This window comes from Colletotrichum tamarilloi (genome assembly GCF_030869305.1).
Source record: "Colletotrichum tamarilloi strain Tom-12 chromosome Unknown Scaffold_62.1, whole genome shotgun sequence".
Classification (NCBI taxonomy): domain Eukaryota; kingdom Fungi; phylum Ascomycota; class Sordariomycetes; order Glomerellales; family Glomerellaceae; genus Colletotrichum; species Colletotrichum tamarilloi.
In genome coordinates this window covers 168,032-185,287 of record NW_026849444.1, presented here as the reverse complement: position 1 = coordinate 185,287, position 17,256 = coordinate 168,032, and the positions used below count along the sequence as shown (strand labels likewise).

General features: G+C 53.1%; 5 protein-coding genes across 5 annotated transcripts; 4 read left to right on the top strand and 1 right to left on the bottom strand.

Annotated features, from left to right (window-relative positions):
• Nucleotides 1-57: 57 nt before the first annotated feature.
• Nucleotides 58-2,184, bottom strand: CTAM01_11475 (major facilitator superfamily transporter; the record flags this gene model as incomplete). The annotated part of the gene is made up of 3 exons (XM_060527486.1): nt 58-850; nt 1,048-1,461; nt 1,514-2,184. The coding sequence occupies 3 exons, from the start codon at nt 2,182-2,184 to the stop codon at nt 58-60; spliced, it is 1,878 nt and encodes a 625-aa protein (XP_060377926.1).
• Nucleotides 2,185-5,426: 3,242 nt separating this feature from the next.
• Nucleotides 5,427-9,526, top strand: CTAM01_11474 (uncharacterized protein; the record flags this gene model as incomplete). The annotated part of the gene is made up of 7 exons (XM_060527485.1): nt 5,427-5,717; nt 5,778-7,952; nt 8,010-8,163; nt 8,220-8,653; nt 8,709-8,874; nt 9,049-9,174; nt 9,228-9,526. 7 exons carry the CDS (start codon nt 5,427-5,429, stop codon nt 9,524-9,526), a joined length of 3,645 nt encoding a protein of 1,214 aa, XP_060377925.1.
• A 1,182-nt stretch (nt 9,527-10,708) lies between these two features.
• CTAM01_11473 (uncharacterized protein) lies at nt 10,709-13,144 on the top strand (the record flags this gene model as incomplete). The annotated part of the gene is made up of 3 exons (XM_060527484.1): nt 10,709-11,233; nt 11,291-11,438; nt 11,493-13,144. 3 exons carry the CDS (start codon nt 10,709-10,711, stop codon nt 13,142-13,144), a joined length of 2,325 nt encoding a protein of 774 aa, XP_060377924.1.
• Nucleotides 13,145-13,799: 655 nt separating this feature from the next.
• CTAM01_11472 (uncharacterized protein) lies at nt 13,800-14,807 on the top strand (the record flags this gene model as incomplete). The annotated part of the gene is made up of 1 exon (XM_060527483.1): nt 13,800-14,807. The coding sequence occupies one exon, from the start codon at nt 13,800-13,802 to the stop codon at nt 14,805-14,807; it is 1,008 nt and encodes a 335-aa protein (XP_060377923.1).
• A 947-nt stretch (nt 14,808-15,754) lies between these two features.
• Nucleotides 15,755-16,663, top strand: CTAM01_11471 (uncharacterized protein; the record flags this gene model as incomplete). Its single annotated transcript, XM_060527482.1, has 1 exon — nt 15,755-16,663. One exon carries the CDS (start codon nt 15,755-15,757, stop codon nt 16,661-16,663), a length of 909 nt encoding a protein of 302 aa, XP_060377922.1.
• Between the last annotated feature and the right edge of the window lie 593 nt (nt 16,664-17,256).

The following is a 17,256-nucleotide window of genomic DNA, read 5'->3' as shown; positions in this document are numbered from 1 at the left end:
TACATCAGACACATCCTCCTTCTTCTCAATGGGTTTGCAAGAGAATGATGACCTCTCTCAAGCACTCTTCTCGATGTCTCGAGGTCCGGTCTGCTCCTCACTCGCCAACACGCCCGTCGACTTCTCGCTGTTACCACCCGCAGCCGCAGCAGCAGCAGCAGCAGCCTCCCTCTCCCTCTTCCTCTCCAGCCGCGCGAGCTGCTTAGCCCGCTTACTCTCATTCTTCTCCTGATCCTCCCTCATCTGCCGAATAATCGGGCTCTTTGCGCGAATCTTCTCGCCGTACCGCCAAAAGATGATGGGGATCGGAATGAGCGCGAGCTCGAGGAGACCGCAGAGCGTTCCCGCCCACTGGGGCGACATGGCCTTATACATGGACGTGCCCGCGAGCGGCAGCGTGCCGCCAAACATGCTCCGCATGACGGCGTTGCCGGCCAGCGCGGAGGCGGCGTAGATGCCGTACGCGCCGGCGAGGTAGTTGGACCCGTAGATGAAGGAGATTGTGTTGCCGGCGCCAAAGGGGATGCCGAAGGCGATGGGAATGGCCCAGTGGATCGTGGCGGGGAGGCAGGTCCAGGAGAAGACGAGCTGGCCTATGGGGGTGAGGATGGCGCCGATGGTCATTACGCGGGCGGTGGCTTCGGGCGGGACGCGGCCTGTGATTGGGTCCTTTGGGTGAGCATTGATGATGCGGCGGAAGATGGGCTCGCTGATGATGGCGAGGATGGTGCCGATGCCGATGCCGACGAAGGCGAGGCCCGAGACGCCTGGACCCCAGCCGCGGTATTGGGAGAAGACGATGGGGTAGGCGACGAAGCAGAGGTAGAGGATGCCGTAGATGAGTGAGATCCTGGGCTTTTTGTTAATATTTAGGCCGGGGCGGTTGGGGGGGGGGGGGGGGGGGGGGAGGGGCGGGGGGGGAGGGGGGGGGGGGGGGGGGGGGGGAGAGGGGGGGGGGGGGGGGTGGGGGGGGGGGGGGGGGGTTTTTTGTTAGTTTTGGGGGGGGGGGGGGGGGGGGGGGGGGGGGGCGTGACGGGAGAGTCTTACCAGAGGTTGAAGAACCACAGAATGGGCTCTGTGAAACTGAGGACAAAGGGACGGCTGAGATTCAGCTTGATAAGGTGGACCTTGGAAACCTTCTCGTCGTAGCGGCACCACCAGCGCGGATCATCCGTCTCTTTGCGAATGCGAGCGGCCTTTCGTTGGAGAATGGTGGGTGCGTAGGTCTCACGCAGGGTGAACATGAGCGCGATGCCCACGCCGGCGATGATGAGGACGATCCAGTTGGTCCATCGCCAGCCTAGGTACTGGTACACAAAGCCACCGATGATCGGGCCGGTGACTGGACCGTTCAAGGGGGCGATGGAGTAGAAGGACATGGCGAGGGCACGATACTCCTCATCTGAAATGTCCACCACCGTTCCTGGGCTGTTGGCGATCAAGGCAGCTCCGAATAATGCACTGGGTTACAGTGTTAGATGATCCCGATTACTTGAGAGAGTGGATTGCTTACCCGAAGAAGCGAACGACGATCAGTGTCGTCAGAGACTTTGCAAGAGCGCAGGGAATGATCAGAAGAGATGAAACGGTGAAGCATCCAAGGTAGACATATTGCCGGCCATACAACTCGCTCATCGGGGCAACGATCAAACTGCCGGCAGCCAAGCCAAGAAGGTAAGTAGTAACACCAAGCGTCGCAATGACCCTGCTCGAGTGATACTCCTCAACGAGGCCGGGGATAGATGCCGTATAACTCGTGCTGTACAGCACGACAATCCAAGTAGAGAGTGAGACGACGAAGATGGTCCAGCCGCGGTACCATAGGGGCCAGTTCTTTGGGTTCTCTGGGTCGTCGGGCTCAAAGACGACCTCGTAATCCGGAGGCCGTGACGCGGTACTGCCGATACTCGTGCCGGTGCGAGTGTACGTGATGGGCTCTCGGGCGACGTGCTCTGCCTCGGTCTCGAGGTCGGGCGTCAGGGCGTGCTCGAGTGGCTCGAGGGGGTCGGTGTCGGTGGACGAGTGGGACGAGGCCCGGCTCCGGCTGTGGTGGCTGTGCCGGGACTCGACCTCCTTGAGCGGGCGGAGTGGCGGCGAGTCTTGGCCGGAGCTGGCTGAGGTCGCGGTCGCCGTGTCGGTGGCGGCCGCGTTGGACCCGGTCCCGAAATCGTGTATTGCGGACATTATTCGATTTGCTGCCGAGGTCTTCTTTGGTTCAAAGGCCTGTGTGGATAGGCGCCCGGCGCGATGTTTGATCTCCCTCCACGCAAAGAGTGGCCGAATGTCCTGGGAATTGCGGCTCTTGGGGAAATCGGGACAGGGAAAGTAGATCAAGAAACGGCGCGCCGAGCCTCGGGACAAGAGACTTTTAACCGTACTAGTAGTATCTCTGACCCAAGGTGTAACAAACTTCCTTCACAGCTAGACGCAGTCGACAAAGCGGGTATACTATGCAAATGAGTCAACGGGAGATTTGCAAGAGGGGCGGCCCCGAAGAAATCCTTCAAGAGACACGGATAGTAGATAGGACCTCTAAGAGCGAGGGAGAGACAGAAGAGTTTTACAAACCGACAATTTCTCAAACGTCCCACGCCCAAGCCCACGCCCCCAGCAGCACAACGCCGCAGTCAAAGGGGCGAGGGGACCTGGTGCTAGATCCATGGAATGGGTGGTGGGCGGCAACCCGCATCCGATCCACCGCCGCGAAAAGGGTGCTGGTGGGGTGCGCGGTGTGGGTATCCTCAAGGCACGCAATCGGAGCAGGATTGGGAAAGGAAAGGGACAACCTGACGAGGAGAGGACTAGAATTGGCCCATTGGGTAGGTGATCGACCTTCAGAGCCCGACGGGGATAACGGCGGAGCTAGGGTCGCATCGCCTCGGGCTAGAGTGGCCGCCGTCTTGGAGCGAGGTGACGAAGAGGGCCGACATTTGGTTGGATGCGTGTGTCGCTTCACCTCGAGACTTTGAGGTATCGTATCATCGAGACTGAGACACGCTGCATCTCTAGAATTAGAGTCTGGAACTGCTTCTGCCCCCGCTTCATGAGAATCCCCAGCTTCTCCTCCACATTGGAGCCTTGCAGTCGTGGTGCTGTGGAAGCGGAAAAAACAGTGCCAAATCCCGCGTTTCCTCTTATCAATGGAGCCCATCGTTTTCTGGTGTGAGATGAGTCGATGATTGGGGAGGTGTGGAGTTCAGCCGAGGTCCGCTTCGGTTGCCCCACTCCCATTGTCCCATGAGAATAAGCACTGCTGAGGCGGGTGAGAACATAAGTCATGTCTCTTTCGCCATTTGCGTGCAAGACAATGCCGCTCACGTCTCCGATAGGATACACTGTTTACAGTGTAGTTGATAGATGAAGTCATATCTCGCCTTGGCAGCTCCGACAATGATCTTCGCGGCCTCGCCCATGACCTTGTCGAGAGTTTTCCAGAACGTCTGGCGGAATCGAGAATACCACCACGAAGGTTTGCGGATTGGCCAGTTCCGCGTGGCTTCCCAGGAGGGTGGAACCTGTCAGGCAGTGTGTCGCAAAAGTTATTCCCGGCGGAAATCCCTGGACGCTAGATACCGTCCGAGGCTTCGGCGGGGCGCTGACCGCATAAGCAGCAAAAACAATCATCCCTTGTTTTGACTTTTGACGATTCATACGGATGAATGTAGGAATTTCTCCTTCGTACAACGAGAGAATTTCCCTTCAAAATGCCATTGGTAGACGGCGTATGCTGTGCGACCTGGGCTAGATGTCGGAGTGGCTGTCCTTCGTAGCGATGGTGCTGTTGCACGACGTGCGTCTCAGCCTCTCAGGCAATGCAGCATTGTCACCGGACTAAGAACGTGAGGCATAGCAATGCTAGTCAGTATGAAATCTGAGGTGAGACGCCAAAGGATGAACCTGGAAGATGGAAAAAGTCTGAAAGATAAGCCAAAGTCGGCCGGTATCCATACCCATGGCCAGAGCTTTCGGTCAGGGTTCCCAATCCGGTTTTGGCGTGAGGTCGGCGGATCTCGGCGAAAGCGGGGCTTCGGATGTCTGAGGTCCGCTTTCGGCTCCGATCTCCGGCGATGCAACGACATTCCCTCTTGCTCCTTCCGACTTGTGTGAGTGTTTCATACTGGCCTTATAAGGTATCTAGTAGACTACAGATATCTTATGTGACTGAGATGGCTATACAGAGCTGAGACTCTCTTTCGAATCAGCACCTGCATCTCGGTTGTTGTCTGTGGCATTACGGTCGGAAGGATGGATGCAGTTTTTCTTGCTCTCAGTCGGCCGTATTGACTGACCAAAATGCGCAATTGAGATCCAAAGGGATACAGCATGTAGTTGGATACTAACAAAAGTTACCTGCAACTCGCGTCTTGAGCGACGGAACCAGTCGACGATTAGACATGTCGTCGAGATATGGAGGGGCTCGAGTCAATCTGACTTCGCAGTTGCAGCTTGTCACGAAACCGTTGTTCAGACGACAGCTACACGGACCAGTCTGCAGCCGCCACTTAAGAGTGTAACGTTATTCCATTCTATACGATGATTCTATTTGGAATGACTTACGTGATATTTCGTTCCGTTAAGATCTGCAAGTGCGAAGAGTGGGAGGATGATGTCACGTGATGAGTTGGGAGGTATTGGATGATCAATGATGCGATGTTTCTAGAATAATCAATCAATCCAACATATTCCAAATGATCTTTTGAGTAGCAGACATCTAGGTCATGCCTTTCAGTCAATTTTACTGAGGCGTCAATCTCAGACTTGGGCAGGGGCTCGCGACTTGACTTAAGCCTAGAGATGCCATAGTATAAGGTCGCCTAAAGACCAGAAAAAGACCAAAAGTCGATACCAAAAAGAGTTCACCCCCCCGGTGTTGAACTGGGGGCTACATCTCTTGGTGCACATGCTGGGAATCGAACCTGAACCCTGGTGAAGACGAGTCTGCCGCCGAGAAGGCTCGCCCTTGACCATCCCGCCAAACGGGACTTTGACCTGACCTCACAAGCCTGTGAGGCGCCTGCCACCGTTGGTGACAGGAATGGAACTCAGGGGTCCTATAGGGCCTTCTCACGGCAATATCTGGAAGGTGCAGCCATGACAGTTAAGATCGATGCTTCCTTCCAATTTCGCGCTGGATGTTGCGTGGCCCCACATTGACTAATTCCAGCCAATAGTCTGAGCTATCGGCGCCTACCTCTAGAAGAAGCAACTTCATCGACAATGACAGGGGTTCATGCAAGGTCTCAGCCGCCGTGGCTGTGCAGCGTAAGCAGGCAACGACATTCAGCGCGAAAACCACACAAAAGTGAGGCGTTCCCTTGATACGCGCCAAGCGCATTCTGATTCCTACTCTGCTTCTAAGTTGAGCGCGAGATCGTTGCATATTTGATCTATGCGCGCCTCATCAAGCATCGCGAGATCCTGAAAGGATGGAACCCGACTACACGGACCCAAGCCACGAATGGTGGGCCCGGCCATCGGACGGCTACTTGGTTCCACTCGTGCTTCAGTGCGGCCAAGAGCCGGACGTTCTGCCCGAGACATCGAGATGGTCGCGCCTGGGGAAGTTACCTTCCCGAGTCTCGCCAGTTTTGCGCGTCTCTTACTGGACCGGCTCATCTTTATTTGTTCCTGGGACAAGGAAGTACAATATTAGCTTTTACACACTAGTGGTGACAGCGCTGAAGCTCCTCGTGGCATGGCCGGTGCTTTGTATGCTGGTATGAGACATATTCTTGCTCTGACAGACTGACCAGAACCGAACTGATCATGATTTCAAGGTCTGCTGGGCCGGGAATCTTGGGACAACTGTACAACAGCTTGTCGATGCTCGCAACAAAAAGGACTCACGCTACGATAACGTATGCGTTCTCTCAACGGAGGAAAGCATCCAGAAGAGACCGTTTCCAGGTCGACATCTGGTAGAGCAAGATGCCATCCTTTCTGGTCCCCTGCAAGAAGCAAGGCCTCCAGCATCAGAGCAGCATTACACCGATAACATCAGGCTGAGCGGGTCTCTGCCGCCTTCAGGGTCACGCGTCGACAGCTCGCCAACTTCTCTTCGTCCACGATACCTATGCTTCGTCAGGGACTTTGAACAAGGCATATACGAGACAGTCAAGGTTTCCGACTACCTCGCGCAGCATGGAGACGATGTAGACCTCGAGTTCGTCTTCGTCTCATACACCAGGCTCCAGTTCAGGGTAGCTACTGAGGAGGAACTCAACAAGCACGACTACCGAGACGAAGCTACCAGGAACGCTAACAAAAAAGTTGCACGACAGGATCGAGAGATCTTGGCCAAATGGGGCATGGATGCCGCAAAAAGGGTGGGCAAAAGGGCATTCTGGCTCGACTTCGAGTGTGTTAGGAACGACGACGGCATCGCACGATCGACGAGTAGTAGTCAGGACGTCTATCGAATTTGCGACATTGTGCGCGCGGCACATTCAATGATCATCGCCATCGGGCCATCCGCAAACGACAAGGTTGCCTCAATCCTTGCTAGCACTGAGCCTCCTGAGTACAAGCGTGAGAACGTCACGCCGTGGTTACGGCAGTGGGGATCCCGCCTGTGGACGCTGCCGGAACTCCTACTTTGCCCAGGGGAATATCGCATACGACTCTATGTCCTCGGGGACCAAGCGGAGCCTAAGGAATTGGCGAAACGCAACTTCGCTGAGCGGGCATGGGACGACGCGGAGGCTGTGAAGGAACTCGTGGACCACTTTGAAGGATCCGCGATCCTTACCGACCTTCGGCTCATCGAAGCTGCTCTCGCTTGTTTCTCGAGGCGTCAGACGGATCAATTTAACAAGGGAGACATCGCATACGCAACAATGGGTCTGTTCCCCAACCGCCATCGACCCCCAGTGAACAAAGAAGACTCCGGGTTCCAGGCCTTTGCCAAGCTCTCCATCGCCAATGATAGTGGAGCCTTCCTCAGCAGGTTGATATCCCTTTCCCAGCCAGACGGAGCCCCATGGCACCGGGTAGAAGATACCTGGGGTGCTAGGCTCAGCGAGATCTTTCCAAGCGTCAGTATAACTGGCGTGGTCGGCGCCGATACAGTCATGCTGGATAAGGTTCACGGTGCGACGATTCATTGGGACAACCTCGAACCAGAGCCTTATTTCGACAGGAGCTTCGGGATGCGTTATGTCGTTTTCGTCGGCTTCACGTACTTTGCATGCTTCTCCGTCCCTATGGCATTCTCTTTCTTCACTGGTATTGCCAGCATCGTACTCTCAGACTTTATGCGATTGTCGATCTGGCAGGTCTACATGTGGCTCCTTCCTCTTGCCGTGGTCTTCGCTCTTTTGTTCCCCATAGTGTTGATCTCAACACGAGGCAGAGTCAAACAGCCTGCCAAGTCCCGACTCATCGGCATAGAGGGCATTGTCGACTCTGCGAGCATTGAGAAGCATCTATGGGGGTTCAATCACGGCAATCTCAGCACCACGAACCCGCAACATTACAGCGATGAAGATGACCGACGAGACCCACCAACATTGCTGCAGCCCTCCGGGCCGCCTGCCGGAAGCGGCACCTTTGCTTTCACTCTGGTGGATACGTACTTGATGACGGTCACGCACTTCCACTGCCGTATCCCACCAGTCGCTATACTCGAATGTGGCTCTGAAGGTGGTCTGCAGCGAACTCTTCTCTGCTCTTACGACGCTCGGACGAACACGTTCCATAGGCAAGCTGTCTTGAGAGTGAATCGTCGAGGGGTCGAGCAGCTGCATCGTATCGATAGGATCCGGCTGTCTTTGGCACCTCACCCCCAACCCAAGGAGCAGACACACGACACCATACATGATGCATCGTCATCCTCTTCCTCCAATAACGATAATCTACCAGTGCAAGCGCAAAACAACATAGCCAAGACCTCGACTCTTATCACTACTTCTCACACATGGGGAGTAGAGTTCCTCTTCTTCGCACTATGTCTTGTAAGCCCATGATGCCTCAGATCAATTAGTAGATGGACAGCCGCTGACTGATAGCAGGCCGGACTGAGCACTCTCGGTCCATCTAATTCCGCCAGGCCATCCGCAATCTTCATCTTTCATACTTGGTCCCTCGTGGGGCAACTGCCAGGCTTCATTTTGCTGCAGTATTTGCCGCTCAACCAAGTCGCCATCTGCACTTTCGCAGCGAACAGTACTCAGAAATCCCCATCGCCCTCCTCCTCAAGCCAGAGACTAATGAATGGGCAGTTCTAGTCAGTGTTGTGAGAGGCGGCACATTGTTCCACAATATCGCCGTATTGCTCTCCAGGGTCCACGCCATCTTGAGAAGTTGTCTCGCGTTGACGCTCGTCAAGTACATGATAACATGGTATCCCATCCAGGAGTTACCACTGCGCTTCCTCTTTTGGAACGTTGCCTTCGAAGGGCTTGTTAGCTCGCTCAGGTCATTGCCAGAAATTACTTTCAACAAAACTTCTCTGACTATCGACATCGGCGGTATCATCTTCTTCACCAACATTAGTCTACTGTACTACACCATACAGGTCGGCTTCTCCAATCTTATTGGAGGGCCAAAGGATGTTACCTGGCTTCTTCCGCATCAGAAACTCTACTACTCACAGCGTGCGGCTTCTGAGTCGTTCTACGCCAAAGCAGCGGGGGCTGTTTGGTGGATGCACCAGGTTCGTCCTGAAATCTTCCTCTTCCACAGCTTTCAGATTCTAATGCAATTGATAGCAATCGTTGTCCAACGCTTTAATATCATTCTTGGTCTTTTCCATCGCCCTGGCGATGTCTCTCACTTCTCAGGGTTTCATTCACGAAGACCCTGTCAGCGGAGCGGGTGCTGTATTTATCAGCATCCTCGCTGGTCTCTTGATTTACAAATTGCCATCGACGCTCTGTAAGTTATCTTGTTCTTCCACTGACATTCTCTGTGTACTTGGATATTTCTGCACGTCTGGTATCTTGAATGCCATTCAAGGCATTTATGTAATGCTGAAATGAGGTTGCAATCATGATCGATTCGAATTGAAAACAGGAACATGGCTTGATACTTACTGATTTCTTCAACTAGTCATTATCATGGTTTCAGTCGCGACAACTTCGGGTCTCTTGAGCGTCCTAGCCGTTTCTGGCTTCAGCTTTCTTGAAGCTATTCCTTTCCAATTCCTGTGGCGAATTAATGAAGCAGCTTTGCCTCGTAAGTGAATTCCGAAAAGACTGTTCAAGTATCTCAGTTGACACTCTATGAAGTTCTTTGGGCCTTCATGGTCCGCCAATCGGCATCGTTGACCGAAGCGCTGGGATCAGTGTCCCTGTCTTGGATAGGCTGGTCAGTCGGCCAGATAATCATAGACTACACGGACAGCATCTCGACCTTTGCTGCTCAACTACCGCTTCTAATGGTGCAGAGTATCTTGTGGGCTCTGCTGTGGGTTGCGTGTGGGCGTGAGAGCAGGATCAGGTTGCCCGAGCATTCACAAGACATCTTTACGGCATCGGATAGAGATGTTGAAGACCAAGACAGCGAGCGGAGAGAGAACAGTCAGTGATTGATTGACAATGATATTTGGAGAAGATTCCCTTGGCGCTTTTTCATCATTGATCATAATCTTTGTGCCTTCGGGGCCGACGATTACCCGCTGATAGTCTAGGCTTTGATATAGAAATTCCATCAAAATGAGGACAGTCGGTCTATCGTCAAATAGAGGAAAGACGCTCCAGATAGTCTGCGTTGGCAACCTCAAACTACGGGAGTTGGGACGAGACTGATTTCAAGCCCATTCTCGCCCATTTCTGATTCAATCCCCGTCAACGACCTCTGAGAAATGGAAAAGCCACAAAATTCGGCCGATGAGACGGTACCGGTTATCTGCCTCCCCAAATGTCTTACAACGCCACAAGCCAAAGAGATTCCACCCCCCCCCCCCCTAATAAACATGAGAGATGTTCCTAATGTTTCCGTGATCCACTTTGGCTGTGAATGATTGAGTTTAAGGCCATCACAGAGGATGGGCTAAAAGTCGGGCCGGACCTTTCTGATCAAGCGGGAGGTCAAGGATCTTGCCACTCCCCGCATGTATTGATGCCGTTGACTGATTCTTGGCCTTGTGAACTTGAATTTGTTCTTCGCTATCAACTTTGTGATCCCCGCTTTAACTGAGTGTTCTCTCAGAAAGCCTAATGCGCCGCTCTCACAGACAAGTTGGAGAAGACCCAAAGCCGACACAAGACGCCTGCTTTCCTCTAGAGCCCAAACGCCTTCACCTTTTGATACCAACAGATGGGTAATACTCCGCAAATGATCTACGTAGACGTTGGCATTCACTGCCGGCTCTCCTCGTGGGCGCTTGTTTCACACGAAGGCGATACTATTGCCGTTTTCGTCGTCAAGTCCGCCCCCGCCCCAGTGTTCATTTGAGACACGGCTGATATTGACTTTCTGATTTCGTATGTTTTCAATGCGGCTGAAGATATTAAAAAAAAAAAAAAAACTGCGCGAAAACAAATGCTCTGAGAGATGAAGACGGTCCCCAAGGTGTCGCATTCTTCTGTGGGCGGAAAGCTGAGCATATCTCATAGAATTGGGACAGATATAAAGTCCCGGCAGGATACCCTACTACCTGATACTCATCATTTGATGGTCTGCCATCGATAGTTATGAATTGACAGGCTTACTGCTTACTATCACAACCAATATTCATAGCTATTCGACTACCCTGCCAAACTGAATCATGACTTCCACATCGAAAGCGTGGGACCACTCGGTCGACGAACGTATCGGACACATTGCCAAGGGCCTCCACAACAACCCCAAATTCAGCAAAAAGGAAGTCCCAGGTCTGCAGGCCCTTCTCGATGACTACATCAACGAAAATGTAGACGTCGACTACGTCCAATTCCTCCGCAGGCTCCTTCAGGTCTTCCAGGACTCGGAAACCGATGGCGCATTCTCCAACATTCTCCATAAGCATACTGACGACGAGCAAAAGTGTATCAAGAGATTCCTCGCCGGCGATGACCCCAAGACGATCGGCAATGGCTTCCAGATGGGTCCCAGTCTGGGTTGCCGGGAGGAGCTGGCGAGGCTGCATGAGGCGGACTGCGTCATCCAGGTTGGTGCGCGGGGTATCAAGAAGCTCAAGGAGCCTATCCATAAGCTTGCTGTTAAGGAGAGAGCGCTTCTTCAAAACACGTTGATCAAGATGGAGGACTTCTTCGAAGGTAATAAGAATGAGCTCCAAGGAGCCGGTATCGTAGTAAGTCCTCGCTCGAATGATTTATCTCGACAAACGATTTGTCTAACCAGTCGTCAGGTATACTACAAGACGGAGTTCCAGAACTGGGGTCTCACCGTGAAGAACATTCCAGCTCTCACATGTGTGCCAAAGACATCTCAAGAGGTCCAACTCATTGTCAAGTACGCCAAGGCGCACAACATGGGCGTGCGGTGCTCAGGTTTCCGTAAGTTTCAGCATGTCTCTATCTGCTCGCTCAATATCTGACTTTTCTCAACAGGTCACTCGTGGTCCCCGGTCTTCGCAGAGAACGGCTATGTTCTCATTTCCCTCCTTGGCCTTCACGAGGTCACCAAGCTGCCCAACATTACGGCTCTACCCTTCCCAGAGTCCGCCGCCAACGACCTCCAGACAATCAGCATGGTCTCCGAAAAGCCCCTCGAGAACGGCAACTACCTTGTCAGGGTCGGCACCGCTTGCACAAACGAGAGACTCCGCCGATGGTGCATTGACAACAAGACCGTTACGATGCCCATGAACGTCATCATGGTGGAAATCACCCTGGGTGGCTCCAACGCCCCAATCTGCCACGGCGCCGGCCGTCGCCACCAGACCCTCAGCGATCTCGTCCGTCGCATCGAGTACGTCGACTGCCACGGAGAGCCGCAGGAAGTCATCAGGCCCGAGCACCTCCGAGCCGCGAGCGGCTGCTTCGGACTGATGGGCGTCGTCACGCACATCACACTCGAGATGTCGCCCATGACCTACGCTCGCCTGAAGCCCGAAAAGGTCTCCGTCGCGCTGGCCGTGCCTCCGCCCGCGGACCTCGACCTGTCTAAGCTCCCAGCTACGCTCGCCGACCCCTGGCGCAACCTAACCGAGGGAGAGAGGCGGGGATATCAGGAGATCTTTGAGGACCGCGCGACAAACGACTTTTACTCGGAGTGGTTTTGGTTCCCGTACTCGGACAAAGTCTGGGTCAACTGCTGGAACGACACAACCAACAGCGCCGGCGTCGTGAACTTCCCCGACGACGCCCACATCTTCCTCTCCTTCGTGCAGACTTTCACGATGAACGTGCTTCAGAACACCACGCTCCTCGACAAGCTCGTCAACCAAGTCTGCTTCACCGAGGCGGCCGTAACCCTCATCTCCCGCTTCGCCATGCTGGCTCTCCCGGACAAGGAGGTCACGACCTACGTCCCCGACGCGCTGCACTTCCAGCGCGCGATCCAGAACGTCCGCGTGCGCGACATGGAGGTCGAGATCCCTCTCGTGGCTAAAGGCGGCAAGACGTTTGGACCTAATGAGCCTGTAGAGATTGACTATGCCCCTGTCCAGCGCGCTTGGTGGGATGCGATTCTTACTGCGTATACGAAAGAGAACCGTCAAAAGTGCCCTATGCGTATGCCGTTGGAGATGAGGATCATGGGAGGAAGTAACGTCGTGATGGCGCCTCAGCGCGGCAACGAGTTGGGCACCTGTTCGATTGAGGTTCTTACTCTCCACGCGGCCTCGGATATCTGGGTGCCGTTCGCTCAGCAGGTTCTTGACAAGTGGATGGCTCTCAAAGATCCTAATACTCAGAAACTGTTGAAGACGCGACCTCACTGGGCCAAAGAGTGGAAGGAATTCAGCGTCAACGGCAGGCCGTGGCTCGAGAAGATGAAGAACGAGGACTACAGGGCTGAGATTCAAGAGTTCCTCGGGATCATGGCGGATATTGGAAAGGAGGCCGGGTGGACTCTGGAGGATCTGAAGACTCGGTTCTCGAACAAGTTGTTTGATGATATCTTCTTCAGTAGCCCCCCGCAGAAGAAGGCGAGCGTCACCAATGTGCTTCAAAGTCGAAGTGTGAACAAATTGCCGCAGATTCGGGCAACTACAAAGGAGATTAATCTTGAGTCTGTAGAGGACTCAATTTCTTTGTAACAAAAGGGGCGAAAGTCACACAGAAAGGTTGAAAAAGGATTAAAGCGATCACAACTTCATCTAATAATACCTAAGTTGACACTATACACTGCTTCTTGCCTTTGTGAATTGCTCTCGCCTCAAAACACATTTCAATGGCATCTTCCTTCTAAACCTTCCCCCAATTCGTCTGTCGTAATGGTGATTCCCTCTCACACACCAAAATCAAGGACTCACTTTCTTGCTACCATGGAAGTTCATTCCATCTTCCTCCAGAGCAGGGCTGGCCAGAACCTGAGTCTCAAAGTACTTGGCACTGATACTATTTCAGGATAGCACTGTGACGAATACGGTACGGGAGGCGAAGCAGAGTCAAGGCCGTACGATCAAGCATGACTGAACATCTCCCGGCTCCCGCATTGATTGACCACAAACAAACCACCTCCGCTTCAACTCATACCGCTCCTTCGGCTACCCGCACGTCTGAATAGATTGACGGCTACTGTTTGCAAGCAATGGAAAAGAGACTTTCGCCTGGTTTCTTCCTCACACGTCTCTATTCTTTTTTAGTTATTTACCTCTCTTCAGTCAGCTTTCCTTCTCTTCTTCTCTCATACACTTTCCACTCAGGCACACGAAAAGTCTCCAACCGATTCTGAGGCTTCCAACCATCGCGATGAGTGCCTCGACATCCATTCCAGACGCCAAGATGGCACCGTCCATGGATATGTCATCTTTTGGCAAGGCTCTTCCAGTCGTCAAGGGCCCGAAAGACCCCAAGCACAAGGTCTTCGAGCTCGTCTTCGACCACCTCCTCAAAGAGGCCGAGCAGAAGACCGACTCAATCCTCTATTGGACCTCCCGTGACCCCACGCCTGATGCCAAGTCTGGCCTGACGGTTTTCGACCAAGTCGACTACGCCGCGCTCGGCAACCGCGCCCCCCAGCGCAAGCGCTTCCGCATCGTCGGCATTCTCAACCAGATCGACCGCCGCTCCCGCATCAAGTTCAAGCTCGTCTTCCGCCCCCGGGAGATGATCTACGTCGAAGGCGCCGAGCCCGGCTTCGTGCGTGTCGGCTGGATCTGTCCCACCAGAGACCACTTCCTCATCTTCGTGGGCGAGCGGGAGAGCATCCCGCACCTCTATGCCGCTCTCATGAGACCTCGCCCCGACAACTGTCTCATCACCCACTCCATTCAGAGCGTCCGCATCTTCATTACTGAGTTGTACCGCTACGCCTATGGCAAGGACTTCGAGGCCATCCTTCAGCTGCCCAACCTCAAGCAAGTCGCCATCGACGTTGGCGTCATCCGCATCCTCAGCACCCCCAAAAGAAAGCGCCACCAGCACAACTCGGAACTTCCCCTCGACAGCAGGCTGTTCCCGTCACTTATCGAGTGGGAGCGCAAGTACCGTCAAGAGATGAAGCCTGTATGGGCCAAGCTGCAGCAGAAGGGCATCAAGCTCGTGTGCTACGCGCCTGGTGCCGGCGACGTGGAGCTTCTCGAGCTCATTCGAAAGAACGATGGCAGCGTCCGCATGAAATTCCTCGACCCCGTCTGTCATTGCTACGATAATCAGCGTCACCCGGTCATTCTTGCCATGAAGGCTGACAACGGTGGTCAGCTGAACATGCTCAGTCGCGATGATCTGGCTCGCGGAGGCGAATTCCGTAGCGTTTAGTGCAGTGGCTGTGATGGTTATGGACATGAGGTTGCCCGCCTCCTTATTGCGTACTCGCGTTATTCAGAGTTCCACGATACTGGCTCCTGTTCGATTGTACACAAGGGGTATCATTCAGCTCATACGAAGAGATGACGAGTGGGAGGATTGGGCCTCAGACAGCTAGTCGTTCGTATGAATCACAATGCTCATTCGTAAACTCCATGAAGTCTCAATTCATTGCACCAGTGATATCATCATGAGATATAGCTACAATGGTCCGATCAGAAAATGCTGTTCTTTTGTCTAAGAAAGTTGTCACCGTCCACGGCCAGCCCAAATAACAGACGGTAAGACCAGATGCAAATTTCCAGTCGCGTTCTACCATAGCATTGATTACCGACGCATGTACAATATGGAGGGCCGCATGGTACACTTTCGGAAAGTTCAGAGGGTAAGATTGATAGTGACTTTATGACGGTGGCAGTCCTCGACTTATAATCCATCTCAAGCTCTGAGGTGAAGCTATCGTCACACCATGTCAATAGGCCGAAGGGCTCGCGGAAAAGACTGCCAATTGTTTGTTTACCTTACTCATCTTGAAAGAGGCATCATATCCCAGTTGTAAACAGCCTTGCTTCAATGGCCTCGATGATTCTTAGTATGTCTCTCGTCTCGTCCAGCCACTGTCGTCCTTCTCGGTCCCGGAAGCCTCCTCTTCAACACATTGAATCACACTCACAATTTTCCTGCTCCTTCCTTTTTGTTTTGAGTGAGCTGCACCTTCCTCTTTACAATTCGAAAATTCCCTATTGCTGTGGTATAAAATACTCACCTGCTTATCCATTTCTTCCCACTCTCCCTTTCTCTCACTTTCACTGCCGCGACCGTACCCATTACCACAGCAACAACAATATCACAATATTATCACACCTCAACCACCACCAGTCACAACGATCACCGCCATCATGGCAGACCCTTTCCCATCTTCTGTTGTCGCAGCGGTGAATAAGCGCCCTCAGATGAAGGCTAGTGTGCCATACGAGGTCTTTCTTTACGTTGTTGAACAGCTTATCGATATGGCAAAGAGCAACGATACCAAGGTCTGGTCTCTCGCCTACAATCACAGCCTGGCCACCAAGCTGGTCCTCAACGATGTCAACATTTTAGAGGACAAGCCCTATTCCGTGACCTACAAGCGCCACCAGAAGCTTCGCCTTGTCTCGCAGATCAACCAGCAGTCCCGACGCATGACCGAGAAGACCTTTACCAGACTCCCATTCATGGTCGCCACTCCCGACGGACTCAGTCGCCAACTTTGCCCAGTCAAAGCATACGTCCCTGTCACAGACGAGTTCGTCCCTTTCTTCACATCTCTGGAAGAAGGCCGCGAGGCCGAACAGTTCATCTACAACCAAGCTGTGCTTCTGCCCTCTGCTTCTGGCTACGCCCTCCTCTCTCGCATCGAAAAGATCTTTCTTCTGCGCTTGCGCTACCTCATCACTGCAAACAAGGAGTCCCTTTCAACCCTGATCAGACTCCCTAACCTCAAGTCAATCACAGTCAACGTTGGAAGATTTGGCAAACTTCACAATAGAATGAAGCCAGGTCTCCATGAGGTCGACCCAAAGAAGTTTCCGCGCCTTGCAGAATTCTGCACTCAGGACTCTGAAGCACTCAGAACTCTATGGGCCGGTCATCTTGAAGCACGAGGAGTCAAGCTCTTCGGGGTCATCGACAATGACCAGCGCCCCATCATGGAGTTACACCCAAGTCGTGACAAGATCATGATCACATACATTCAGCCTCAGGCCGACGAAGCCGTCGAAGAGTTGAGAGAGCGCATGAAGCAGGTCTTGGAATCTTTGGCAATCTGACTTTGACGTTGGCGGATCACGAATGGTACAAAGGGATGGATTCACACTTGTCTTTTGGAAGGAGGATAGATACCCAGCTTTGTGGTTACGGAAAGACTGGTGTGGCAGTTGGGGTAGCTCTCGCCCCAAGAATCAGTCTATCATAGAAGGACGTACTGAGAATTCAGGTTGTTCAACACGCTGGCTCATGAGAAGTCGTAATGAGGAAATACCAAAGTCTTTGTCCCATGCACAGTTCATCGAAGGTGATTCGGTTTCTTTTGCACATGTTCACCGAGTATGTATGTCGTCGTCTCCAGTTCAGGGCCTTTCATGAAGCCTCAGCTTTTCTGAGAAAAATGTGACAGGACGTTGATCCGTATTGTGGTTGGTCAATCTGCCATAGGCCTGATCCTGCACCTTAAGTCAAGAGTGAGTATGCAGGCGGACAAACAAACAGAGCCCAACATGACGACTAAGCGGCTACTCACATGAAACCGAATCTTCTCAAAGTCCTAATCTTCCTACCTCGACTCATCCCTTCTTTCCTTTTCCACCCTCTTCTAGCATTGAGGTCGGAGTGTTGAGAAGGATTCGACAAAACACCGTCAGAT